The sequence below is a fragment of the Trachurus trachurus genome (assembly GCF_905171665.1).
Source record: "Trachurus trachurus genome assembly, chromosome: 9".
Taxonomy (NCBI): domain Eukaryota; kingdom Metazoa; phylum Chordata; class Actinopteri; order Carangiformes; family Carangidae; genus Trachurus; species Trachurus trachurus.
Genome location: NC_139895.1, coordinates 17,015,640 through 17,043,411, shown reverse-complemented (window position 1 = coordinate 17,043,411; position 27,772 = coordinate 17,015,640). Strand labels below are relative to the sequence as shown.

Here is a 27,772-nt window from a genome sequence, read left to right as displayed (position 1 = left end):
CTGATTGGCATAGAGTAAACAGGACTGAGAGTTCACAGCCATGGTGGAGACAGGCTTTGAGCTACATGCTAACATCATGCTTGCAATGACAATGCTAACATGTTGATGTGTAACAGGTGTTAATGCCATTAGATTTAATTATAAACCAAAGTGAAATTTCTACCTGATGATGGTACAAGAGGAACGTTTGCCAAAGTTACAGTTCATCCTCAGGGAAGCATAAATGTCTGTTCCATATTTTATGGTGATACATTCACCAGTTGCTGAGACCTTTTACTTAAAAACCACAAATGCCAACTTCACGGTCACACTGAAGGAAAAGTCAAAGGATCATCAAAGTCTTTAGGATTCATCCTCTCGGCGCCCCAGATACCCGTACTAAATTTCATTGGAATCCATCCAGTAGCTGTCTTGTCATCAAAAGAAAGAGCAAGGATGAGGGTGAGATACACATAACATTGAGATTTTTTTTTGGTCCCTGTCTGTTTTTTATTCAGATTCTGACATACTTCCTCTACTATTTACAGACAAGTCAAACTCTATGTAACATTTTTTTTGTCTCGTTATAAACCTTTAGCTATTAGAGGTTTTTCCAAATTAATTTTGAGACCTTATCTCAGCCCCAGCAGCCTAACAAGTTCTTGACCTACTTTTAAAAAACACTGTAGTGAGCTGTAGGTAGTTATCCTCTCTCATCTTTCCCCTCCGTCGATTTCTGCTGGTGGCAGCGTTGGTGTGATGTCAGTTTACTTTGGATCATTCTCTGACAGTGAACACCCATTAACCTCCCCTTTACTTCCCTCTGCCTGCTTTGCTATCTCTCAGTTTCCTTTCCTTTCTTTTCATCTCCTTGTTATACATTTTACTTTTTTTTTATTCTACTCATTTCTAAATCTATGGTAATTTGCAACAAAGTGTGTCCTCCGTACATTCTGAAAAAGGGTATCCATTGCTTTGCGACAGATAATTGTTTTTGATGATCAAGAAGCACAGAGGCATGTCCAGGCCTAATAGCTTCTAGATCAGAGAGGCAGAATTATAAAGATAGCAGCTTATCTCCACTCACTGAATGTCTTTGTTAGGTTGCTGTCGTTCCAAGTTGGCGCTTTGCTTCTGTTCCCCTCGCTGTTCTTCTGTTTCTCTTCGCCCCCTCTTGTCGTTTTTGAGTCGTCTTTGGCCCGCTTCCAGAATCAATCCGTCACCTCTTTAAAGGGAGACGTTCTTGCATTTGGGCTTCTGTTTCCAGAAGGGGGCCTACAGCGACAGGGTGCCTCATTCATGTCCACTTCATTGTCTTTTAATAATCAAACCATGATGGATTACCGCCATACAGATATTCATTTGAAAGCGACATCTATGGGGATGAAAAATAGGGGAGGAGAAGGAAAACGTCTGTATTTCTTTTGATGGCTTGAGGACTGTTTGTGGTAGTGTGTGTGTGTGTGTGTATTTGTGTGCTTTTATTGGATGGTAGTTTGGCTCCTGCACTCTAAAAGACAGGCAGGTTCCTCCCTCTCGCTCCCTCACGATTCCCTCCTCTTATCGTGGCCTCCTGGGTTCAGGCAGACAGCTCCTCCTGTCTTTTCTCTCTGATTTATCAGCCCAGGCCTGACAAGTGTAAACACCTGCCAAGGTATCCTCCCCATTTGGGGGCGCTGCGTGGTTGGATGTGATCCATTTTTCTTTTTTTTTCTTCTTTTTTTTAATCCCCTTATGGTGGATCAGTGCGTTACTCTCACCTGGCTGTCTGTTGAACCTTCTCTGCTTGGTCCTTCTCTCTTTTACTTTCACACCTCACCCCAAACACCATTTCCTCCAGCATGGCTATGAGCAGGTGTGGTCTGAAGCTCTGTTAACAATCCGGTATTTATGTGGCTGAGTTGTAAAAGTGTATAGTTTTAGTGTGGTCTGGTGTCGGGGGAACGGTGTTCACACCCGTGCGTAAGATCTGTTTCTGCTCAGTAACGCCTCGAGACCGTCACACAGCCGCAACTTCTGAAGTTGTTGGAATTACCTCGCTGTCGTTCATGCGGCTGTTAAATCACTCCGGCTTTTATTCAGCTCCAACAGTCATGAAAAGCACCTGGAAAAGGAACACACAAACAAACTGCTCTTCTCTCAGACGCTCTTTCAACCACTTTTATTCATGTTAAAAGGGGTGATGTGTCTCTGGAAGCGTGCAGGCGTGTTAAGACGTAGTTTTGATTTTATTTGTCCAGGTTGGAAACTTTTCCTCGCTCAGCCAAAGGCAGTGCAGGTGTCTCATGACTTGATTAATTCAGTGTTTAATTGTTTTATAGAAGAAATGATTGGATAGTCCACAGAGCTTGGGAACAGGTTTCCGTGGAGCTATTTCTTTTTACAAAATAGTCCCTCTGAATACCAGATTATCAAGAATAACAGGATCAGATTTCCTCATACTTTTGATAAACCAATACATGAATTACAACACAGATGCAAAAAGCCAAACATGTATTATGTGTGGTATATCCAGCTTGCATCCTCCGTTACACAATTAGCAGCACCTCATCCAAATGTGGCTGGTGGTGACGTTGACGTGCAGACATGTAAGAGCACATTGCCAGTAAGCTACCCCTTCTCTTTGGCATCCCTGTCATCTGCAAAACCTTCAGCACCAATCTGTGGACATTACCCAGACTGCCAAATATAAACACGAGCAGGCTGCACTCGAACCAAAGCTGTCAGACGGCATTTACAAGAGGCTGCCAGTTTATAACCTTCACATAGAGCGTTTCCTCCTCCACCTCCACCTCCTCCTGACTAGTCTAGGATAAAAAAAACCCACTTCTTAACAGACAAGTGTTTGACAATGACATGCTTTAAAACATCATAGTCATTATCACAAAATTTGATCATGCGGAACAGCAATCTCTGGAAACCACACAATACAATCTTATTTATGTCCTTAAGGGCAACTCTTCAAACTCTCGTGCTATCTAAAGCCACTTATATACTGTACGAAGCAGCCATTCAAAACACAGTACAGAGTGAAGGCCATGAAACAAGCTGCAGAGACCTTTAAGTTGTTTTAAACTGCCCTACAGAATGACACACGGGAACACGATGTGATCTCACACTGCTATGTCTAAGGCTTGGTTATCTTTGGGTTCAGAAAAAGGGAGAGAGAAAAGTTAGGGTGGGGGAAACATCATCACTTCGCTGGTTAAAATTTGCGTCACGTTCAGGTCGGGGTGTAAACATATGTTGTTTTGGGCATTTTTCTGACACGACCGATGCCATTTTTCCATCATCCACACAGGTCTGCTCTGATGTAATTAAAGGGCAGTCTCGCACTTCATTGCACAGTTTGATGGCTGGCACAGTGGGGGCCTGCGGGGGATGAATAGCTGGGACCTTCTCAAGATTAACTAGTTGTGCGTTTGTGCATGTGCGTGTGTGTGTGTGTGTGTGTGTATTCGGAAAAAATCTGTCCAGCCCAGCTTCATCGTGTGTGTCTTGACCTGTGTTCTCTGTTTGTTTGTGCCCATTAACTAAACTACGTGTAGCTAAATGTCAGGTAACATTTCTGCACTTTCCCTCACCTGAATCCCGCTGTGGCTGACCTTGTCACGCTAATAAATGAGTGTTAATGCATGTATGTTTTAGCTGCAAGGACCCATAGCTAAGAAATAACATCATTAGGCCTAATAATATGTTTATTGTTAAAGCTAATGCAGTTGGGGTTGGCTGACCCCTCGGGGCTCCTCGGTCTTGGTAGAGAGAGCGGATGTGTGTTGCTGATTGTTTTTGCATTGTACAAATTAAGTTTATGTAGTTTTCAGCTTATAGCCGAGTATACAGGACGGCCGCGTGAGTGTATTTGTGTGTAGATGCACAATTATGTCAGTATAGTTATTCATAAGATGGTGGGGTATATGCAGAGGGATTCTGGGGGGTCCTTGTGTTTTTATTACCTGCTGGTGGCCTCCTGCCAGCATCCAGCTTGATTAACTCTCCCCTTACTACCCTCTCTGCCACACACACACACCAACACCAACCTTATGCACACTCACTAGCTACCAGCTACTTTATCACTGAAAGCGTGCGGGGGATTTAAGGGAATAGCAGCTAAGGTTCTCAAAATGTTATTATCTATTAAAAGCCTGAGGAGGAGGCACCGGGCTCTGCGGTTACACTTTATGTCTTCTCTTTGGTTGTTTTTCAAGAAGAGCTTTTTTGTAGGAGAGGAAATCCACACACTTCCACCTGCGTAAGTGTGGTTTTCGGTTGTAGGTAATTTATTGCTGGAGTTTGAGCACATGTTTAAGGCTCGATTCCTGGATTCTGATGTTCTCAGCTCACACAAACGCACGCGCACACTCACGTACACACAGGCACACACGGAAGCAATTTGCTCCTCCACAAAACAAGTGTAATTCAGTAAAGACACACTGTGTCTCGTTCCCTCCTGTTACTCATGTGTGGCAGTTCGTAATGAAAGGGCCACTGGAAGGCTTAGGGGTTTCACTTAAGTCATTTTGTGCTCAATTTATTTTGTGTATCGCAGGAGGCAGTGTGAGATGGTTTGACTAACAGTTTTTAGCATCTTGTTACACCCCATTGATGTAGATGGAGGATGTGCCTTACCTCACCCTCAGCAGCTACTGTTTCTCAGCACAAACAAGTGAAATATCTGGAGTATGATTAATCCCCTAAGATTAACTTCACCAAACAATAACACTACTGCATCAACATTCATAAGGAAGAAGCAGTTTTTCATTCGAGTCTGACATAATCAGGCCCTGTCTAAAAATATCATTATGGAATTACTCCCATTTATTAGATTCTTAGTACATGAGCCAGATCGCATCTTGCTTTCTTGCTCAGTACAACCTCCATCTGTCATTCACCGTGTTAGCTCCCTCAGGGCTAACCTCCCTGCCTCATGCCACTTCCTGCTCATCAATCAGTCAATTACTAGAGGACTTCCGGGGTCAAGGTTCAGTAGAAACACACATTTCAGCCCTCCACAGAGGAATACTGTACTGTATGGGGAGATGGACAAAGCCAGTTTATATTTACAATTTGGGCACAGTTTGAGTGCAGCTCAGTCAACCTTCAGTATAGGAGAAAGGTGAGGGTTAGGGAAAATCATTTCAGTATTTTTCTTTTCAAAAAAATGTGGAGTGCTGTATGAAGGGGAAAAAAAGTAAGCAGTGTAAGGATAAGAGGAGTAGGCCAAAGAGGGAGGAAGGAGGGAGAGGAGCAGAGCGGCCTGGGAGATCAAGGTCGTATCCAGGCTTTAGTATTGGTATTCTCCTCAGTGTTAAAGTGATTCTCCAAGTGAATAGTGTTTTCATTCCTCTCCTGAATGAGATTCACGGGAGCATGGAGAGAGGGAGAGAGGGAGAGAGAGAGGGAGACATGACAAAGAGAAGAGAAAGTAATTCCCCTTCTCTCTCTCATCCTCCCTCCTTTCCTCCCCCCCATGTTCGTTCCCCCTTGGACATACAATAGCGAATGAAAATACAGCGTGGGATAAACAACTTTTATCAGACAGGAGCAAATGAAATCGCCAGTTTTATTCAATTCTTCATCCCTGAAGGATCCCCCTACTTTATCTACCCGGCAACATCTCACCCCTGCAGCTTCAGCCACAGACAAATCAGAACCAAAACAAAAAAACAGGAAGGTGCTTTATGCAAATTAAATGCTTTATTCTTGATTAGATTACAGACGCAATAATTGTCTCGGATGATTTATGGGTGTAATTTGTTGCCACAAACTGCAGTAGGAAAAGCTCAGTTGCCGTCGTTTGTGCAATGAAAACGTTAGATCAACAGAATTTAGGGCATCTGCTGTAAAATCCACCTCAGTGGGCACATATACGTACATTATATAAGGAAATTACCTTTTTGAGGACTTTTTTTGCTGGATTTATGAGTAAATAATCAAGATGGAAAGCACAAAGGTTTCGGCGTTCACATTGACGGTCAGTACACCAGCTGAGGGAGTCAACAGTTGGTATTTAAGGTGGAGCGACGAGAAAAGAGATGAAGAGGGGAAAAAAGGTGGTTCTCTGTCTGTTGTGGTTAAGTCGCCGCGTTGATGCACAGATACGACCCGCTGTAGTCCGCGGCCTGAGGGATTTACGATGTGGGATTGCTCCCCTTACATTCGACTGACAAGTGGGAAATTAGGCACTTGCCATGCCATCCCGCTCCATCTCCAGGTACCGTTTTTACTTTACAGCAGGCTAATCATAACAAGAGCCCTCCCACTTCACTAAGACCCTGTCACACACACAGGCAGAGAGAGAGAGAGTGCCAGAGAAATTGAGAGAGAGAGAGGGAAACTCAGAGATCTTCTCTGCCTGACATCGATCTATGACGCATATTACCACCATAATCCAATTAATTCTGTTTCGCTTGCAACTCGGCTCACTTGAGTCATCGAAAATGCATATATAAATATATCTCTGACAGATTGCAACGGGCCGTGCAAAATGCACAAACAGCTAATTCAGGTGGACTTGAATTAGTTTGGCAAACTCCCCTCTTTTGCATCTCCCCCCTTCCCTCCCCAACTTTGCGTTTCTTTGTTTCACACAAAGAATGCAGAAAGCGAGGAGGGAAAATAATTGAGGAGGCAGTCAGGTGAAAACAGATTTGTTTGACAAACTTTTTTTTCTCTCCTGCCTTTCCCATTTTCTTCCCTTCATCCCTCTCTATCGCCTCCCACCCCTCCTTGTCTACCTCTTCTGTCTTTCTTTGTGCAGGCTGAAGGAAAACTGTAGCAGAGGACCAGCAGCAGCAGCAGCAGCAGCAGCAGTGTTGGTGCGACCATGAGGTCAGAGGCCTTGTTACTCTACTTCACGCTACTGCAAATAGCCGGGGCGGGCTTCCCCGAAGACAGTGAGCCTATTAGCATCTCACACGGCAACTGTAAGTATATCCCTCTTGCTTTCTTTTGTTTCTTCTTTTTTTTTTTTTGGGGGGGGGGGGGGGGGGGGGGCACTCTCCCTCTTCTCATCACAAGTCCTTCCTCGCTCTCTGGCTGCCCTCTCCTCTTTATCTTCCACTTCTCAAGTCCCCCACTCTGTATCTCCCTCACTTGTTCTATCCTTTTGCTCCTCCACATCCCTCTCAACCCCTCGCTTCCTCTGCAACCCCCACCTCCTCCTACACTGAGTGCATTCTGAAAGCACGGAGCGTAATTTGGCGCCCAAGGATAGGCCCTCTATACACACTAAAACGAAGGACTTAAAGCAGCAGCATTTGAAACGGAGCCCACCCCACATCAAAGGATAATCCGCTATTTTTCTGTTGGACTCCTAATGCTGTGTGTGATAGTGTTAGCACTGTGGCAGGCTATAAAGATACGGTCATTGTTTCTCCCTCTGTCCTGTCCCGTTCTGCTCTCTCTGGGCGTGACGCTGTATGTCCTGGCCAGGAGAGCTGAAACATAAGCCAGCCAGGCTTCACATAGACTCCTCCATCAGAGTGTTTATTCAAACCAAGCACTTTCATCCAAAGCCACCAACAATACAACGATTGCATGGTACAGCACAGCACGTTTTTAGCCTGCAATTTATGGTCGCGGGAGGAGCCCAGCCAACAGCTGTGGCGTTGGCTTCTTCTTCTCATCCAGTAAAGACACATGGGCTGATATTTGACCTAAAACCAAATAGAAATTTGATATATGCTGTCAAATTCATACATTTCAAAAAATCTCAAGGCTATTAATACAGTATATGTAAGTTTGACACATGCAGGTTTTCATTTTCTGTCCTGTCCTTGCAGACACAAAGCAGTATCCAGCGTTTGTAGGCCACAAACCTGGCAGGAACAACACGCAGCGGCACAGACTGGACATCCAGCTCATCATGATCATGAACAGGACGTTATACATCGCTGCTAGGTGAGTGATAAAGGCTGTTATTGTTTAACATGTTTTCTCCACATGCAGGAAATCCTCAAATACAGTTGCTATTTCAGAGAGAGGGACATAAATTTAAGAAGACACTTCAAATTGCTCTAAGTTTTATGGCTTTGTGGAATCAGAGTGCAGGCCACAGCAGAGTGAGATTAGTCAAACTGAGCATGTGTCGTTCCACTAGGATTGTTAATTCTTTTATCATCATATTTCTCATATTACATTAGCTGACTGAAGTTGACTTTCAGCTCATGCACGAGTCTCATCAGTTGTTGCCGGTTGGGGAATGTCAACATGTGATCCTGTTTTAACTTGATAATGGCTGAGGGGCTGCGGGATCCGAGGCAGTCAGAGCTATCGAACTGAACTCTGGAGCCCTGCTGTGATGTTTTCTTCTAAAGTTTGGGGAATCCGCAGGGACTAATTCAGAGGAAAATCCCGAGACTTTAAAGCAGTCTGGACTTATTCTTTCATTACCTCTTTGTTGTTTTCTATTTTTGGCTTTGCCATCTGCCAAACCCCTTCAACCTCGAACCATGTCCCTGAAGACTTACCCTGTTGTTGTTGTTGTTGTTTTTTTGTTGTACAACATTCAAGCACACATACAGTACTGTATGGATGCACACAAACACCCCCCCCAGAAAGATTAAAAATACAGATTAATTAAACATTAATCTCAGTCATATCAGTGCTCCCAATTCTCTGGTAAAATCTACATGAAATAAACCACATTTCGGGTCTAAAGGCAGACTCCAAACAGCTGTAATGCACATGCTCCACATACAAACCTTGTGTATTAATAAAGCAACAATTGGAAAACATCACAGAAGTTTAGATTTTTTATTTGTTGGCAGCTCAATACCCCTTACAAATCGATTTTCTTCTAGCTCGTTGTTTCTTTGTCTGGCATTTTTCCCCCTTGTCTGTCACCTTCCTTTATTGCTTTCTGTCTTTCCGCCAATGTGTTTCTCACCTGTGTGTTTGGTTTTGAGTGACTCAACTTTCGGAGATAGGATGGCTCAATTACACCATCAGGAGCCACGCGGAAACCACTACTGATTAGTTGTTCTTGCTCATGTGTATTTCAGGATATGTTCACACTGCCCCATGTGGCATTTGCATCACTGTAACATCAGTCAGATCTGTGACCAGAGCATCAACAGACAGGCTTACCTGCATACGAGGGCTTGAACGTGCAGTATAAAACGAAATCAGCAGTGAAAAGGACGTAATAGAACAGATCCTTAGCTGTTGGTTCTTTTCCATCCATGGCTAATTGAGTGGCAGGCTTGATTGGATACTGTTAAAAAACCACAATAGGGGTCTTTCTTTGCTTTCCTCCCAAGCATGTCAAATTAAGTGGCCGAGGGAGGCTGCTGTTTTAAGTGGCAGAGCTTTTTAACATAACTGGGTCATTAAGGCGAGGTGTGGGGAGAGTTAGAAAGGAAACAGAGCGAAAGAGAGAGCATATGTGTGTGTGCATGTGTGTGTGGATCACCAGAGGCTTTGGTCTGCCTGTCGCCCACCTGCTCCACATGGGGTGGCAGCGGCCTGAGGGATAGGGGAGGGACAGGAGACACAAAGGCTTTATTGGAGGGGTGTGTACGTAAGTGTGTGCGCATGTGAGCTGCAGAGACGGTGTGTGTTGCCCAGATTAGCATGCAGGCCAGTTGTCAAAAGGGATTTAAAAGTGATTTCTTGAGTGTGATGTATGTGTGTGTATAGATATATATGTTGGGGATGGTGAACATGTGTTGGTGGGCCTGTGGGCGCAGGCGTTGGTTACAGCATGTGTTTGCGTGTGCGAGGTCACCTGGTGCGTCGGCCCACAAACTTGCATTCTTGCTTAAAGCAGACAGGAATCCTGACACATGGCCGGGGTATGTGACCCCTGAATGACTGGAATGGCTGCCTCAGATTAGACCAAGCCGGATGACCGCCATTGATCCTCCTGACACAGAGAAGACTGTTGGAGTCAATAACATGGATGCAAAATGACGGCCCCATGCACAATGATACATTACCACTAACAGGATATCGATAAAGACATGTAAAAGTTGAATGACATACAGTTTAAGGCAAATAGTGAAGACAATCACCACTTCAGAAATCAATGTGAAAGCAGGCCAGCCCAGCAAGACATAAGCTGCAAAACAACGAACAATGGTGCAGAGAAAAAAAAGAAAAAGGGGAGAGAAGAAAAAAAAACGAGGCAACATCAATAGTTGCTTTTATGACGGTTGTCCAGTCAAATGACTTGTTTATTCTGGGGCCAGCATCACACAGCTTTGCCATCATGCCTCTACACCAATGAGCCTCAGTTCTTGGTGTGCAGCAGCTTGCAGATGGCCACTATGAATGTAGTCCAAAGCCCAACACTGTTTCAGGCTGTTTTTTGAATGGCTGCTCAGTGTATTAAATCTCCTTTGGCTCCTGCTTTGGCACTGGCAATGACATCACAAGATTTTTTAAACTGTGAGATGCATGCAAACATAGCAACTGATGAAATTGTAAATAGACAAAAGTGGCCTAATCCATAGAGGGAGAAGTCAAATCTTTTGGCAACGTAGGAACTCAGAGCAACAGATGCAGTGATTGATAATTCATCCCCAGTTTTGAGCCTTGAATGAATGAAATGTATTGATTTGCTGGAATCAGATGCTCCTTCTGCAGTTTTGCTCCATCCATTAACAAAACGGACTCTGTTGACGAAGCTGTGATGCTTTTACATGTAAAATATAATTAAGCCTCTCAGATTCAGATGTTTTATGTTGATTATGAATTCGCCACATGAGTGTTTCAGTTTCATAGTATTCTGAATCATATTCCATCACTCACTTTCCATCAGATGCTTTATCTGAGTTGACAGTGCAGCCTGATAAGATATCAGACTGCTGTCAAAAAGCCTCTTGTTTGTTCAGTTTCAACAAGACAGAGTATAGTGTTGATTTCTCTCACTCTTCCTTGAATATCTGCTGTTAACAAGAGAGATACAAAGCAGATGTCCGGCACACAAGCGCCTGTTTAGACCAATACAGATGCAGAGAAAGTTGTTTTTATTCGTGAATCATAGCACAGAGAGGCGATTGTGTGTTGAAGCAGAGAGATGAACATGAGATTCAACCTTGTATCTATCCAGCTGCAGAAAGTTCTGCACATTTTATCGTAGAGATTAGCTATACATTCACCATGACAACTGAGACACGAGCCCCTGTATTTTTAAGTGCTGAGCATAAAAACTTCTTCATGTACAAGCTCAGTGGTTTATGTATGTCTGTTGTCGTGTGTGTTTTTTAGGGCGTTTAGCACCAGAGTCACGTTCCGTAAAAGCAATAAAGTGTTCTTGATGCAGTGAGAGATGGACAGAGGAGGATTCCTGTCCCAGCGGCCCATATTTCATGGTCAGGGTACACTATGTAGAGCATTCAGAGGGAATTCATCACAGTGCAATGGGAAATTTATCATTTTGATCTCTGCGAAGAAAATATCTGATGTGTGGCATGGGTTTCAGAGTGTGTGTGTGTGTGCCACTGTGCCAGGGTGTGTGCATGAAAAAATATATTTATGTGTGTGTACAGCTGTAACTGCAGCAGAGTTTGGCGTCATTTCCATAACTGTACTGATGTAATTGCTGAGATCTGGGGAAAATTTGACAGGACAATGAGACAGACTGTAAATGAGATAACCCGCCCAAAATGTGAGTGGTAGTCTGTCGTTGCTCAGTGCGAGTGCCAAGTTGAACCAGGAAGTCTGAATGTGGATGTGTGAAACAGACAGTTTGGGAACAGTCCTTTTTTTCTTTTCCTAATAAGTTTAGCTTAAGGTCAGGATTTGTATGATCTTCTTACTGTTTTTTTTTTTTTTTTGTGCCTGATCTGGAATGATGGCTAAAAATATGCAAATGCACCCAGGCTGGGATTTCCCTTTGAGGTTAGGGTGAGGTTTAAAAACATGAGGAGAAGACACATGCAGAGAATGAGACTGACAGTCCATACATAATTGTGCATGCATATGTGTGTGTGTGTGTGTTTGAGTGAGAGAGAGAGAATGTGTTACTGTATACCCTGCCTTGCAAGCATGCCCCAGGTCTCTCCACATGCAGGGCATAGTCGCCATTCCCGGTCCTCTGTCGGCGTTTGCCATGGTAACACCAACCGCACTCTGTTTACACCCCTCTATGAGGCTGGGAAGCATGGGAACCAGAGAGAGAATGTGTATGTGTGTGTGTGGGAGGGAGGGAGGGAGGGAGAGAGGGAGGGAGATAGAGAGACATCGGTGTGAGAGTGGAGGGACCAAAATTTGTAGTTACCGTTGGCTCCCACAAAGAAACACACACACAGAGAGGGAAAGAGAGAGAGTTAGAGTCAAAATCCCGATTACCTTCTCTCGGTTGAGTCCTCTGGAACTGTTGTGCCTCTGTGGCTGCTGTTCTTCCCTGTCGGGTCTCTTTGGGTCTCGCAGTGGAGGCCACTAGAGTCTCCATTATTGTAGCTGCACCAAATCCTGTTAAAACCCACTAATGATGGGGATTACACGGTTGCCTCCTCTCCCTCTCCTCGCAGCACCAGCGACATCCAGCCACGTCCACACTCTGAAACAAAGCTTGCAGCTCCAGTAATCATAATCACCTGAATTAAAAGTTGGAACAAGTTTCTAGTTAACATGTAATCGCACAAGTACGTCAGATACTTTCTTACTCTGAAGATTTTTAGCAGTTCAATCCAACTTTTCATCCAACATCACAAAGCCTGGCCGAGTTAACTAATGCTCTTACATTAGTGTCATATTAGCTTGAACTTATTGGTTGTTGTGGCTATTCTAATTGGTCAGAGAGGATTCTTCTTTAATTTCCTCATATGCTGCGTATTATGGTGTTTCAGCACTAGACAGCTTTGACCATCAGATACACATAAACCATTATATGTGGCAATCTATGTGGCAATGTTGAAATGTTAGTCGTATTATAGTCATATTTTATTGGTCGTTGTGCACGAATAATTTATTCATGAACACAGATTAAGCAATTCAAACAACAACTTGAAAGCAAGAATTATTAATACGAGGCACAAATTGCTAATTCTCCTACTTACTGAGCTCACTGGCAATAAAAAACGGACGATTGGATGAATTTGATTCAGTAAATATAACAAAATAACTTTTATGCAGTTATTATTATGCATGCCTGCCTAATTGTGTGTGTACTCAAACCATACCCCTCACCCTACTGACCCAGCAGCGCACAAAAAACACACATACACTCGTATACAATCACACAAAAGGGAAATAGGGAGAGAATGTAGAGAATCGTAATGAGAACCTCAACCTTCGAAAAGAACATCCTGCCTCGGCTTCGGGGTGAGTGAACTCTGGCTTGTTGTATTTCATGCCACCACATCACTGAGGCCCTCTTGATGCCCTCAGCCCATTCAGAGTTTCGACAACTCCCTTCACGGCCCAAAGGTGCCTGCTGGCTTACCCAGTTCCCTCCCTCCCACTTTGTGAAGAGGATTTGAACCAGTGAAAGCCAAAACAATGTACAATGGGCCCTCCTCTACCACCCATGATCCAGTTATGAAGAGAGAGGAATATGGGTGAAGGGGGCGATGAGAGAGAAAAGAGGTGGGAGGTGGAGAGGAGGGCGGACGTGTCGGCATTTAGTTTGCGGAAAGAGGGGTGGTGGCACAAGGTGCTGGGTGCATGCTAATCACATTCCCCTCTTTTCTGCTACTGGAGTGCGAGATAATTTGACAAAGACCCAGCAGATGGACCAAGCTGGCTTGTGGTCACCCCAAAAGAAATGCGCTGTTATGAAAACGACATTCTTCCGCACAAAGCCCCTGTGTTCTCATGGCCACGCATGGCTACATGTCCGATGGAGACCCTCTATGTCACTCTGCTGCACTCAATCTCACACTCTCGCCTGCGCTCAGTTGGTCGACTGTCTAGCCTTGATCTTTCAGCTCTTTCTTTCTGTCTGTCTGTACCCATCCTTTAACAGTGCCTCCATATTTGTGTCTAAGAGGATATTTGCATACCTTCCGTCCTACTCACACATTTTTGCAGCCGAATTTCGGGAAATGCGAAGCCCACGCCAAGTGATTCACATTGACTGCATCCATCAGTTATCAAAGGCTTCTGTTATTTCGTTTCCCTCAGAATCTTGGCGGTGTTTCGAATTTCATCGTAAACACTGCGACCCCTATGGACCCTTATGTTTTGCTTAGCACTGTGTCATCTTTAGAGCATGTTTGACAGAGACCGACATAGATCAGAACATCTCAGATAGACTTCAGTAAATTAAGACACTTGAATCAAAATAAAGGCCAAGTGACACTGGACCAATTCTGACTGGACTGTACGTTTGAGTTTGGAGCCCTTTGCGCCCCAAATGCTAAAATCAGAAACAATGCTCCTTGGCGTCATAACTCAACCAATTCTAAACACACAGAAATGATGCATGTATTTTTAGTTTCACTGTGGCCTCCATTGCTTCTCCATGTTTATTGCAAATTACCACCCATAAATTCATCCCTGAAATTAAGAAAGACATTTGTTATAGCTCCCTAAAAACTTGCCCGATGATTGATTTCTTCAGTATCAAGCCGCTGATTGTTCATCCATGGATGTATTACAAACAGGGCCTGCTAACAGCTATGGTGTACTTTAAACAAATAGGCAAAAACAAATTCATAGATAAATAGAATAAACGGAGCTCAAGTCGTAGTAGCTCCACCCAACCCCGTCCAAAATAACTATGAATACATAATACTTTTATATATCATTGCAAAACTATATTTGAAGGAACTCGCCTAATCTAAATGCCTGGATTAGTCCATATAGTATGCAAGTCCAGTGGAGGAACACTGCTGCATCATTTTTCATTTGTATAAGTAATTTTACAAGTTAAATGTTAATATGTACATCTGTAGTGTAAATGTATTCTATACTAGGGAACAATAAACAATAGAACACAGTTTTTTGTATTCACAGTGAACTGTTCAGTACAAATGGGAATAGGCTTTTGCATATTAAAATTTGGTTGTGAAATTACTCTTTGCTGCCTGTCTACTGCTGCAACACAGCAGCTTTTACCCAGGTCAGTTGTTTAGTCTGAAATTTGCTCATTGGGCCAGAACTCTGAAATCAGACCTCAGTTTTAAAGGTAAAGGTATTTTATTTGTCACATATACAGCTAGTACAGTGAGATTCTTTCTCTAGGCTCGTGGTTCAGTAGACTACACCAGGGCATCTGTCTTTTTCAACAGGAAGATAGAAGAAGAAGCAGATTCATCTATCATTAAAACAATTGTTAGTTGCAGTCCTAGTTTCATTATCCAGTCAATCCAGTATGTTGGGAAAGGATGTTGAAAGTCAAATTGTACCTTGTGACAATAAGGTTACATTGCCAGGAAATAAAAGCAATAAAATCTGGGCTGTGATGGATCATGTATTTCAAGTAGGTTTAAACTCTCTGCAAGTTGATTTTCAAAGGTTATTAAATAAAAGGAAACCACTGGCTGCCTCGAAGCGGCGACATCAATTTAAAAACTTCAGGTTTGCTTTGGAAAATGGTGCGCAATAATGTTAACTGCGTTCGATTTGTAGTTAATGGCCTACAACACACAATGCCACCAGTGTTGTCCTTGAAGACCCTGCCGCTGCTTTTCATTCTCTCCCTTTCACCATGAACTTCCATAGACGTGACTCACGCACCGGGGGGAAGTGAATATTTTGTAATATGAGTTCAGGTGCAGTGGTGAAGAGTGGAAAGGGGTCTTGTGTGTGTGTGTGTGTGTGTATGTGTGTGTGTGTGTGTGAGTATGTCGGGGTGAAGGAGGGGGTGAGGTGGCTGTGGTGTGTTGCACATGTGTGTGTTTGTAGAGCTGGTGTTGACACAGACACAGCCGCCCCATTGTCCTCCTCCATCTCCAGTCAGGATGTTTGAGGGACGCCTCATCGCTTGGCTCCCTCTAATCTCTGCTGGAACCGAAAACCCCGCGGCTGGAAAGCCTCGGCCCTTGAGGACGCTGTTAGCACCAGGACAGGAGAGGCACAAGGCAGGGAGGATATAGCTAGGAAGGTTACTGTCGAAAATTATGGAGAAGTCAATTACACATTACTCATGAGCTGTTTTAAAATTGCAGGCAGTAAAAAAAAAGAACCCATGGGATCACACTAAATCCACCAAGTAATCCTCTGATTTAATAGCTTTTGATTCAGTTTTGTCTTTTTAATATAAAGTTAGAAGTTTAATATAAAGATATAAATGAAGTTCAGTGAACAAGTTGCTGAACTTTAGGTAACAGAGCTGAACACGATAGTGAGATCATCCATCACTATTATCGCCTGTCATTTTTCTTTTCCTTTGTTATATCTTTAATGGGATGGGATGGGTTTTTTTTTATGTGTGACAAATTACAATTGCCATTTTTAATAATCAAGTTTACTGTAGCTCCTTGACCTATACATATCCTGTTACACTGGGAGCAAGGTGAAAGAAGCACTGGTAGACAGAGGGGCCGTTCAGGAACCCTGGCAATTGAATCCAGATCAGTTAGCTGGAGCGGTGCAGTGGTACTGAGATTAGGGAGCCTTGATGAAAAACGTTTTACAGTGAAGTTTGCGGGTTTGGCCTGAAAGACTTGATTTTTTTCGTCATGGCAGACTGCACAGTGACAGTCAGCATCTGGCATTCGCTAATGCAAGTGAACTTGAAAAAACAAAGGACAAGGGAGGCATCTCAGTGACCTGAGGTTGACTTCGTTACTTCTTTTTCTCTGTCCATGGCTGAATTTTTGATTAAAATTTTAATTTCAGTCAGTTTCATATAAAAGGATTTTCCTTTTTCTTTTCTTTTTTTTCTTTTCAACAACATCACTGAGGAATGAACTGAACATGTTAAGGTCAACTGCAGATTGACTTTGCAATTAAATTAAATGATTTCCATAAAGATAAAGAGATTTGAATATAGTTTGAAAATGATGCTGACATAATTCAGAATTTCATACACCAACCGGTGGATAATAACGTTTGATGAATTTTTACACAAGTGGTTTTAAGGCAGAGTTATTTGAAGTGGGTGAGAATAGAGTAACATTGAGTTTAATCTTTTTTTTTTTTTTTTTTTTTTTTTTTTTTTTCAAAGGAGGTTAAATCGAAAGCAACTGGACTTAGTTATTTGTCTAGGAAGACGTTTCACCTCTCATCCAAGAGGCTTCATCAGTTCATGTACGCAGCTGACCAGGCTGGGACTGGTCCAACTATCTGGTGTGGAGACTCACTATTTAACCTCTTGTGTGGGCGTTTCACAAGGGTGATGATGTCACTGGTTCCCTTTTGTGCTCCAAGTGCCAACGACAGTAGTTGGAGTGACAGTCGTTGGTGGGAAGTTGGTTTCGACTTCGTTAGTGCCCTATTGTGTTCTAACGACAGTCGTTGGAGTCACTTGCCACTTGTGAACAGTAGTTGTTCTTTGAGGCTAGATTGTTGAGTCTCCTGGGAAGGGATGAAAGGGCAGCATTGTAAATTGGGGATAGGTGGTGTCTCAGACCTCCTCCCCTGTTGAGGGTTGGTTTTTCTACTTTTACAAAAATGGCTTCTTTAACTCCTCTTTCAAACCATCTGTCCTCTCTGTCTAGGATTTGGACATTGCTGTCCTCAAAGGAGTGGGCTTTCTCCTTGAGATGTAAATGAACAGCAGAGTCCAGTCCTGAGGAGTTTGCTCTCCTGTGTTGGGCCATGCGTTTATGCAGTGGTTGTTTTGTCTCAGTGTGTTGCTGAGTGTGTTGTGTGTAGCAACACACTCAGACAGAGACTGGTACATCCCAAGGACAGAACACCACACACCCACAAAAGCAATCTGGTGTATGCAGTCCAATGCAACGAGGAATGCAAAGACCTCTACATTGGAGAAACAAAACAACCACTGCATAAACGCATGGCCCAACACAGGAGAGCAAACTCCTCAGGACTGGACTCTGCTGTTCATTTACATCTCAAGGAGAAAGCCCACTCCTTTGAGGACAGCAATGTCCAAATCCTAGACAGAGAGGACAGATGGTTTGAAAGAGGAGTTAAAGAAGCCATTTTTGTAAAAGTAGAAAAACCAACCCTCAACAGGGGAGGAGGTCTGAGACACCACCTATCCCCAATTTACAATGCTGCCCTTTCATCCCTTCCCAGGAGACTCAACAATCTAGCCTCAAAGAACAACTACTGTTCACAAGTGGCAAGTGACTCCAACGACTGTCGTTAGAACACAATAGGGCACTAACGAAGTCGAAACCAACTTCCCACCAACGACTGTCACTCCAACTACTGTCGTTGGCACTTGGAGCACAAAAGGGAACCAGTGACATCATCACCCTTGTGAAACGCCCACACAAGAGGTTAAATAGTGAGTCTCCACACCAGATAGTTGGACCAGTCCCAGCCTGGTCAGCTGCGTACATGAACTGATGAAGCCTCTTGGATGAGAGGTGAAACGTCTTCCTAGACAAATAACTAAGTCCAGTTGCTTTCGATTTAACCTCCTTTGAAATACTATGACCTGGACAAATGAGAATATGCACCGGCTCATTGAGTTTAATCACATTTAAGTGTCTCTGTCATAATGGATTATATTTATGTTGTACTGATATTTAAATCATATGCTTTTGCAACCTTGGATGTTTTTCGAATTGTGGCTGCTCGTTTCCTTGTATTCACACTATTTTACAGCATGAGGATTACTCTTATATTATGAATTCAGTATTTATGGTGACCTTTATCTCTATCATCTCAAAGGGAAAGTGATATTGTGTAAATCATTTGAAAATATGTCTTAAATGGTGTGTAAGTATGTGTAGCAATAAACTGCAAACACCCTCTGCCCTGATGAAGGTGAGACAGCCGGAAATTTTCATCGAGGTAATTAAAACATGGTGCACTGTAGAGTTACGTGATGTGTTACAATTTTGACATTTAATTTCGTAAATGAAATTAAGTTTTTGACTCTCTGTGTCGATACGGAAAAAAGGGAGAAGTGACAGAAAAAACAAATCAAAAAAATGTCACTGGCAGATTTTGTTCTTGAGCTCACCGGGGCTGTGAGCAGCACTGTTTTCTTAATTTCAGCTGCTCTCAAAGATTAATTATTCAATTTAAGCATGGTGGCTGATAATGTACAGTAGACTGGGTTTTATCCTGGAGGAGATGGCGGTGGCCCCCAGGAAAGCGATATAAGTGGATTCATTTCAAGATGCCTGTTCCTCCAAAGACTTTATTAGATTTAGTTAATGAGAGAGCAAGGCAGGCTGGCTGGCTGAGCGCAGGTTAGGGAGCTGGAACGTAATTAAGCCATGAGTCTGACGATGCCACTGTTACACACTTTGATTAAAAACACGTTCAACGGCTAATCTCCAACAAATTAAAGCAGTTACATCGTTTGGCACGGTCACCTTTGGTTCCCTCCTCGAACGAGGTAAATCCCTCTTTCTCTCTGTCTCTTCCGCTCACCCCACCTCAACCCCTTCTGCCCCCCCCCCCCCCTCATCACTGCACCCTCCCTCTGCCTGTCTGCACCCTAATTCTCCACGGTAAGTAGGTGTAGCTACATGCCTGGTCAACCAGCCTGTCTGGGATGTAGTTAACCCTTGTGGGTTTTTATGTCTTCCATATGCCCTGCTTGGATCTATATGGCTAGATTTTGTAATAAAAGAGAAGCCTATATATTTCCAGGCCAGCACACATAAGTCTTCTTGTCTGAGCTATAATGAGTGTTAGTATAGATTTCCTGTAGCTCAAACACTAGGCTTAATTGACCTGAACAGCTCTGAGTGACTTGGCACCTCCCGTCTCAACCTTCCCCTCCTCCCTTACCCCCCTCCCCTCAAGACCTTTCTCTGGGACAAAGAGGCTTTTGTCCCCAGGCCTGCGCCACCGCGCTCTAAACCTTTGTTGACTGTTTCTGTCTGACAGAGCAAATAGCTCTGGCCTCCTTTTGTTTATTGTCATTTCTTGAAGTTTGAACAAAGTTTATACAAAGCCCCATTTTCTGACGTTGTTTGTTGCCTTCAGGGGTAAAGCAGAGTGAGGAAAAGAAATGGGTTTATTGTTTGTTGAATTTTTGACTGTCTGCTGCTGTCTGACCTCTTATCTTCTCATCTCTCTCTCTCCTCTTTCCCTCAATCTCTCTCTACCCCCCTTTATCCCTCTCTCTCTCTCTCTCTCTCTCTCTCTCTCTCTCACCCTCCCTGTATTGCTCGCAGGGATCACATATACACGGTGGACACAGACACTGCCAACGGTGACGAGATCTTTTTCAGTAAGGTGAGTGAGACGTCTGTCTCCTTGAGGACGTGTGGTTCTCAGCGTGCTGCGATTGACAACGTAACCCTAATAACCTGGCTCCGAGTGCCACTGTGTGTTTACGTGTACACGTGGGTGTATGCGTGCCTGCATATATGTGTGCCTGCCAGCAGTCTTACTCACAAGCTCAGCGGTGTGAGCTTGGCGTGTTCACCACGATGACCCTGTTAAGAAGATTATCCAATCAATAGCTAGCAAAACGCCTGCGTCATCCACGCTCATCAGTGGGACAGTGGAAGATCTGATGGGTGTCACTGAGAGGACAGTAGAGGAAGTGAGTGAGGGATGTAGGAGGAGATGGAGATAAGGAGGAAAAAGAGAGGGAGAAAAAAAAGAGAGAATTGTAAGATGAGATGAACTGCAGAAAGAGAAAGAGACAAATAGGATCCAGAAGGGAAGAAAAGCTCATTGTATATTTTCAGATTATTCAAACAGCGCCTCATATTTACATAGACCCTCAGCTGTAATAACCCACTCTCCATTTCGTTCCAACCACCATCCCAACCACTCCTCCCTGGCATCACTTGCCCCTTAACGTAATGCATGCAAACAGAATTCAAACAAGGCCGTTCTCGTGTATACAACAACCCGCCGTGCCTCCACCTCATCCACTTCAATGTCATCGCCCGACAAGTGGGTCTTAATGAGAGCAGGCTGCAGATGAAAGGCTGGTGGGAGACGCGCAGATTGATTGATGACTGAAGGTCTTTAATCAGTGGCCAAGCTCCAAACATGTTGTACTACAGCGGTGGGTACGCGGTGGTCTCAACCAGCGGCTCAGGGATGACCCTCAGGCCACACGGGGCAGAGAGGGCTGTGTGTGTGTGTGTGTGTGTGTGTGTGTGTGTGTGTGTGTGTGTGTGGCTGGATACTAGATATAACTTAGCATTGACTGATAAGTGTATGTGACAATGAAAGAGGGTTTTTGTAGTTGACTGACAGGTATTGGGTAGCACTGACCCACAGGCCAAGGGTGTGTGCGCATGTCTGTGTGTGTGTCAATGTGCGTGCACGTGCACGTAGTGAGGGCCGGCCAACCCATCAATCCACACAAACGAGCTCTCTGCACTGAGGCGGGATCCGTCCTTGGGCGGACTCTGTTCTGATCCAGGGTCAGAATCGTATTTCAACCTCTCTGGCAGAGATTTAGAGGTTCAAGGAGGTAAACTGATCCCTGATCAGCACTTGGAATAAAGTTCACCTCAGAGCGTGTGCCTCATGAGGAGAATCAATGAGAGAGAATCTCAGATGATGATTATTGATCACAGTATTGATTGGTTATTGAGCTCTTTCCCCCTACCTCAATGTTTATCTTGTTTGCTTTCTGACCCCGTCCCTCTCTGTCTCTCACCCTCTTCTCTGCTTCCATCCACCAGAAAATGACATGGAAGTCCAAACAGGCCGATGTGGACACTTGCAGAATGAAAGGGAAACACAAGGTAAAGGAAAACTAACCTTGCATCTTCTCTGCTTACACCTGCAGTTCAATTATAGAACAAATGTCAGCATTTTTCACAAAACATTTTTTTAGCGAATCACACATTACAGACAAGATGTAACAGATGTAATTAAACACAGTCTCTCTCCTTCACATGCACACATTTACACAGGAGACTCTGCAGATGCAATAACAAACGCCCTGCGTCTCATATACCTTCTGCTACAGTATCATTCTCAGTGTAATTGTGTTTTCTCTGCACAGTTCTAACAAAACTGTGAAAAATGAATATTGATTTTTTTTTATTAATGTGTCACTGAACAGCAAATTAAATCTGCTGTTAACATGTCTTAATGTGCGAGGAGAGGAAATGCTATGATTGTGTTCTGATGTTGGATATGCATGCTTCTCACTTCACTTCTCTGTGGAGCGCTTCATGCTTCTCTTCAAAAGAAAGAGCCTGTTGAAAAAAACCACATGTGGCTTTCAGTGTAAAAGTGTGTATTATAAAAGAAACAAATGTCACCATGGACCTCCTTTCTTCTTTTCTCTCCTTTTCTCTCTCCCGGCTGCTGCTCCCTGAAGGATGAGTGTCACAATTTCATCAAAGTCCTCCTGCAGCAAAATGATGACACCTTGTTTGTTTGCGGAACAAATGCTTTCAACCCCTCCTGTCGAACCTACAAGGTTGGATTGCACTCACAAATACACACTCATGTGCACACACATACAGTATACACATATAAACACTACTGTTTGGTGCGCGTTTTGACCTCAGTGACCGTCATGCATCACACATGTTTTGTTAAAGCTCCTTTCCACTTTTGCTTTGTCACACACACACATTCTTTCTCTCACTCAGTCACTCTCTCTGTCTCACACACACACACACACACACACACACACTGGGGTATTTGTCAACCCTAAGCATGTAGGAGAGTGAGGGTGCAAGCTATGGAATGACGGACATAGATGGATGGCTTTCACAGCTCAGCAGACCCCCCTCCTGTGTCTTTATCTCCAGGTGTACTTTGACACGCTCGATTTAGAAGCAGAGAAACCTAACTACCTCCCGTCTTGCATACACATTCACACACACTAAAGCGCAAGTGAAGGCACAGTCCTGAAATCCGATTCAGCCGTCCCCTGTAAACAGATGCCTGCCTGCCTGTGTGCATGCAGGCATGTCTGGGATAGTTTCAAGATTCCTGTAGGGAAAAGCAAAACCACCTTTAGAAACTGCATTTCAGTGAAAGTCAAGAAAGAGAGCATGGTAGTTACACATCTAGACTGACTTTTTCATGGGCTAGAATTGTGATGTCAAGAAAACAAGCAGATGGACAACGCTGAAGAATAAATGTGCACAAAAACCCCACAGATTTTTAAAGCATACAAGCACGCAGAAATGCAAACAAGAGGAGCAGACAGGCGTCCAACTGCTCAAAATGTCCCAATTTTTTCCTTCCCCACTGATATAAATGTGATGTTTTCTGATCCCTCATGCTGTGAAAAATGAGTTGGATTGCCGTTACAATGACAAAATCTTTGCTCATTCACAAAACAATATTGATGTTCCTGCGTTCTTGGCTGACCCACTGTTAGGACAGCTAAACTCACTACTGAAAGAATATTTTATAAAACTCCAAGGCGTGTTTGAAACGAAAAGTGCAGTAAAAGGGGATTTAATATCAATATCATTCCGTGTAAGTGTCAAGCGGGGAAACTATACTGAACTTCAGATGTGAACAACATCGGACAGGCAGCGCGCAAAGACAGAGGAACAATCAGACAGACAGGCAGACAGTGAGAATGACAGGGGGGCAGACAGAGCGACTCAGCAGAGGTTTCTGTCCTGAAGGATGTTATTGTTTGGTTTGTTAGGATGTGATGTGATGGTCACAGCACACGGAGATGTTATCTAGGGGGCCTGCGGGGAAAACTCTCCTTGCTTTGGTTCACTAGATCTGTTTACCAGAAAAACAAGACATCTCCGCTCCGTTGGCTTTGTGGTTCAGCATGCTAAGCACACAGAGTGGACGTCTTTCAAATCACCGACTCTTCCTGCAGGGAGAGAGGAATTTATGTCGCCGCATTTATCAGGCGTGGTTAGCTTTTATAGCTACTCCAGTTATGGTTTCAAGGTTTGTGTTCTAGCTGCTATTTGCACTGATATTGCTGCTAGTCTGGTGGAGTTAAGGGCAACTGAGGCAAAGCGTAAAACACAGAGACACTTGGTAAATTGGCCATACAAACACACACACACAGGCTGGCCTATGTAAACATGAAAATCAATCATACTGTACATAAATTGCTTCACATGACAGGCAGTGCAAACCTAATCTCAAATACATGATCACATAGAATTATTTTATTCAAGTGCTAATCAGTGTTTTTCCATGTTTCTTTCCAATTAACACTTGAATATCATATGGCACATACATTATGATTCAGTTTAATATGCTCGTAACTGATCTTCTCCTTTGATAATAATAATTTAATCGTAATTACTTTACTTGAATGAAATTGCCATTTTAATCTGGAAATGATTTAATCAACATGAATCTGATTAAAAGTAAGATATTGAGCACATTTAAAATGTTGTATAAAGTGCCGCTAATCACATGCACACAAACATGCGAATGTACATACAAATTCCCAGGCAACTGTGTGTGGGTGTGAAGACCTCCCCCCCCATACAAATACTGACAACTGTGCAAACATACAAACACACAACACACATTTGACAAAATCATCAGACGCACACACACACACACACACACACACACACACACACACACACACACACACACACACACACACACACACACACACACACACACACACTGTACTGCTGGCAGGCTGGCAGGCTCTCTGGGCAGATACCAGGCCTTTGATGGCGTGCTGGGCTCATCCACTCTTGCTTGGTCAAACGTGTGTGTGTGTGTGTGTGTGTGTGTGTGTGTGTTTGTGTGTGTGTGTATGCTTGTGGTTAAATCCACCTTGGCCACAGTTTGCCTCTCCATCTCCCCAGTGTGACAGCGCTGAAAAGAGCTTCTGTTTCGGGGCCAGCCTCATCCCACATTAATCAACAACGCTGCGAGGGCGAGTGGGAAGGGACAGGGGGGGAGCAGAGGTGCAGGGAGACGGAAGGGGAAGATAGAGGGGGCAGGGAGGGCACCTGCCCAAACCAGCAACACCCCATGTTGTTGTCTGCTCCAACACCTTCCCTGCCTGGCTACCTATTTATTTTTACCTCTTTCCTTCCCCCAAAACCTACCAATGCTCTCTCTTCATTAGCTTCTTCTCGTTATCCTCCCTTCACCTGTGAGTTGTCAGCACTTGGTTACACACACACACACAATACACACACACATGCATGCATGCAGAAAAAAAACACAGACAGACACCTGTGACAGCCATGTCAGAGTTTTCTCGCTTGGCACTGCGCAGGCACTAGCTCCCTCTCTCTTCTCTTCATCCTCCCTTCCCCCTCCCTCCCTCCTGGCCTCCTTGCTCTCTCCTCCTCTCCTGCCAGCCTTAATTCCTCTCCCCCTCCGTTGCTCCCACCACTCTGCCATCTTTCCCTCTGTTGCTTTCTCCCTCTGTCACTCCCTTGCTGCGCTGTAATAATAAACACCCCATCCAGCTGGGCTGATATATGACTGGAGTCAGTTTCATCGCCTGTTGCCGGGCGAAGTGGGGGGAATCAGCGGGGAGTCCTGGAGGCAGCGGGTCCCGGGTGACGGGTCCCCGACTTGATACCGGTGGACTGAGGTGCACTGGGGAAATTTCATCTGTGTCAAGTCTTTGCATTTGAAACACGATGGATGCACACACAGGGATTTACCACAATCAACAAGGTGAAAACAGATCCACGTCTTTCTATACTGCTGCTGCTTCAAAAACAGGCTGAAAGTACTGGTTATCACAAAGAAAGACAAAGGCTTAGCTACATTGTAAGGGATAATTAATGATTGGACATTGCACAACCACAGATTCTTGTCATATTTGTGTGGTGTTTGTTCACCAATTTCTCTCCAAAAGATCAATCATTTACAAAGCAGAGGCCTCAGATAAATGGGCTCCTTCCTCCTTTGTCCATTTCTTTCAACAGCTGCAGAGACTCCAGTTTCCTGCTCTGGTGTAAAAGGTGGTCGGGGAAAAGAGTTCATCCTCCCAGGGCTCAGAAACAGGTTGCAGAGAAATGGGCCACGACTATTAATCTCCCAGGGCGATGTGTCCTTGTTTGGTTTACACAACCGCTTTTTGGCCCAGGTGTGAACTTGTGCATTTGACCTTTGTAGAGGGAGAAAAGTTGTGCAAGTGTGGAAATATGGACTGCCTATCAAGAAGTGTGAGGGGACTCAACTCAGCTGCAATTGGTAGAAGATTTTTTTTTCTCTTTTCCCCCCTCTGGGACCTTTCTGGTCTGTTAGTGGCTACCCCTCCTGTCATAATTTCCAAGATTGTTTTGGACCCAGTAGAGGTTATGCACCAGCAAAGATGCCCTTTACTGTGCTTATAATACGGCATGAACATGTCCATAATATTTCAAGGAAACCGTTTTAAGCAAAGGGATAATAAGTGGGATTGCTGGCTCGGTTTACCCTAAATTTGTCCTTAGTAAGATTTCACAAATCCCTCAGCAGTGGCGAGTAAAGCCCATAACAGGGTCCTTGATAAAGACAACAGAGACAAAGAAGAAGAACGTGTCCCTCACCCTGAGTAGCGAAGCTGATGCTGAACCAATTAAAACACTCCTGATGGGCATGTTTTGGATCTACATTGTGTTTGTCTAATTAATTAGCATATAGCCTATGGAAAACACCAATGAGCTATTGAAGTAATTAATTCATCTAGATGCACTGCACCCTGAGCCAAGGTTACTGTACATTCGTCTTGCTAAGCTACAATAGATCCCTACTGAACAGTGGGTTGTTAATGCAATGCTGACAAAGTGTGACAGCACAACTGTTCCTATCCCATTACTTTGAATTGTGTTTCTACAAAGCTGAAGCACGTCTTTCTCTTCTCCTAGCTAGTGGAGGTGACAGCATAATAAGGTTTGCCCGGTAAACAAGGTAAACAAATCCATCTAGCTGAGTTTAAACATCACATTTCTTTATGGTAATGTTTCAAAATGTTATGTTTCATCGTGGCAGTTTTATGGATTGCTATTGCCCCTTTCAGAAATCCCGCATATTGGTTCAGACAAGGCTAACAGCATGCAAGCGAGCAAACTCGGCTGTTGTTTCTCCGCACATGTCTGCTTGACAGGAGACTGGAGCTGTACTTAATATCAGCGGCCGGGCTGGGAGTGCCTTCCTCCGTTCAAACGGCAGGAATAGATCAGTGACAGTCAGCCAGGCCCAGTAGACAGAGGTCATTTCCGCGGTGAAATCAACTGAGGAGATGGCGAGGGCGGGGGTAGCTGCTGTGGCGTGAGAGATATGCGAGTGTGTGTTTGTGATGTGTCAGAGGCGGGAGTGTTTGTGTTAAGGTAGCTGACACAGAAGCTGCTGACGTTTCAAGCTTAACCGAGTTGCTCCGTCGCTCTGTACACACAGACGCTGTGATTCACTGGACGCACCTGACCTTCAGCGACTCGCGTCCCTTATGATTAACTCAACCTAATCTATAATTACAGTCTCCCCTGTCTAATAACAATATATATCTTCAAACCAGTCTCCCTCCATATATTATCCTCCTATAATTTTTTTTGAAGAAACAGAAGGAATGAGAAATCGAGAAATGCACCGCTGCTGCTGGTGGTTCTGTGTTTGTTGTAAAAGGTCACTTGTAATTTTCTCTGCCAAATCAGCCTCAACAATTTCTCTGGCAGGCTTTTCCAGCATTGCGCCGGAGTGTGTGTGACCTTTTTAGTGGGCAGATGATAACCATTTCCGCCGAGACAGGAATAGAAAACAAAATGACCTGTTTAGAGACCAGAAAGGGCGGCGTAAGCAGTTTGCAGCCTTGGCGAGCTTCGCTCTTCTTTGTGAAGAGAAAGCGAGAAAGTGAGGAAGCATGCGAGAGATAAAAAACTGAGATAGCGAAGAAAAATGACTATGTATTGTGAACTCCGCAGGC

General features: G+C 44.0%; 1 protein-coding gene across 1 annotated transcript in view; it reads left to right on the top strand.

Moving 5' to 3' along the window:
* sema6a (sema domain, transmembrane domain (TM), and cytoplasmic domain, (semaphorin) 6A) overlaps positions 1 to 27,772 on the top strand; it is a 103,855-nt gene that overhangs the window by 37,247 nt on the left and 38,836 nt on the right. The window contains exons 2-6 of the mRNA XM_083979603.1: positions 6,740 to 6,905; positions 7,764 to 7,881; positions 20,145 to 20,205; positions 21,621 to 21,683; positions 22,268 to 22,369. Of these exons, the coding sequence (XP_083835729.1) occupies positions 6,806 to 6,905; positions 7,764 to 7,881; positions 20,145 to 20,205; positions 21,621 to 21,683; positions 22,268 to 22,369 (444 nt within the window). The 5' untranslated portion in view covers positions 6,740 to 6,805. The remainder of the gene's footprint in view (positions 1 to 6,739; positions 6,906 to 7,763; positions 7,882 to 20,144; positions 20,206 to 21,620; positions 21,684 to 22,267; positions 22,370 to 27,772) is intronic.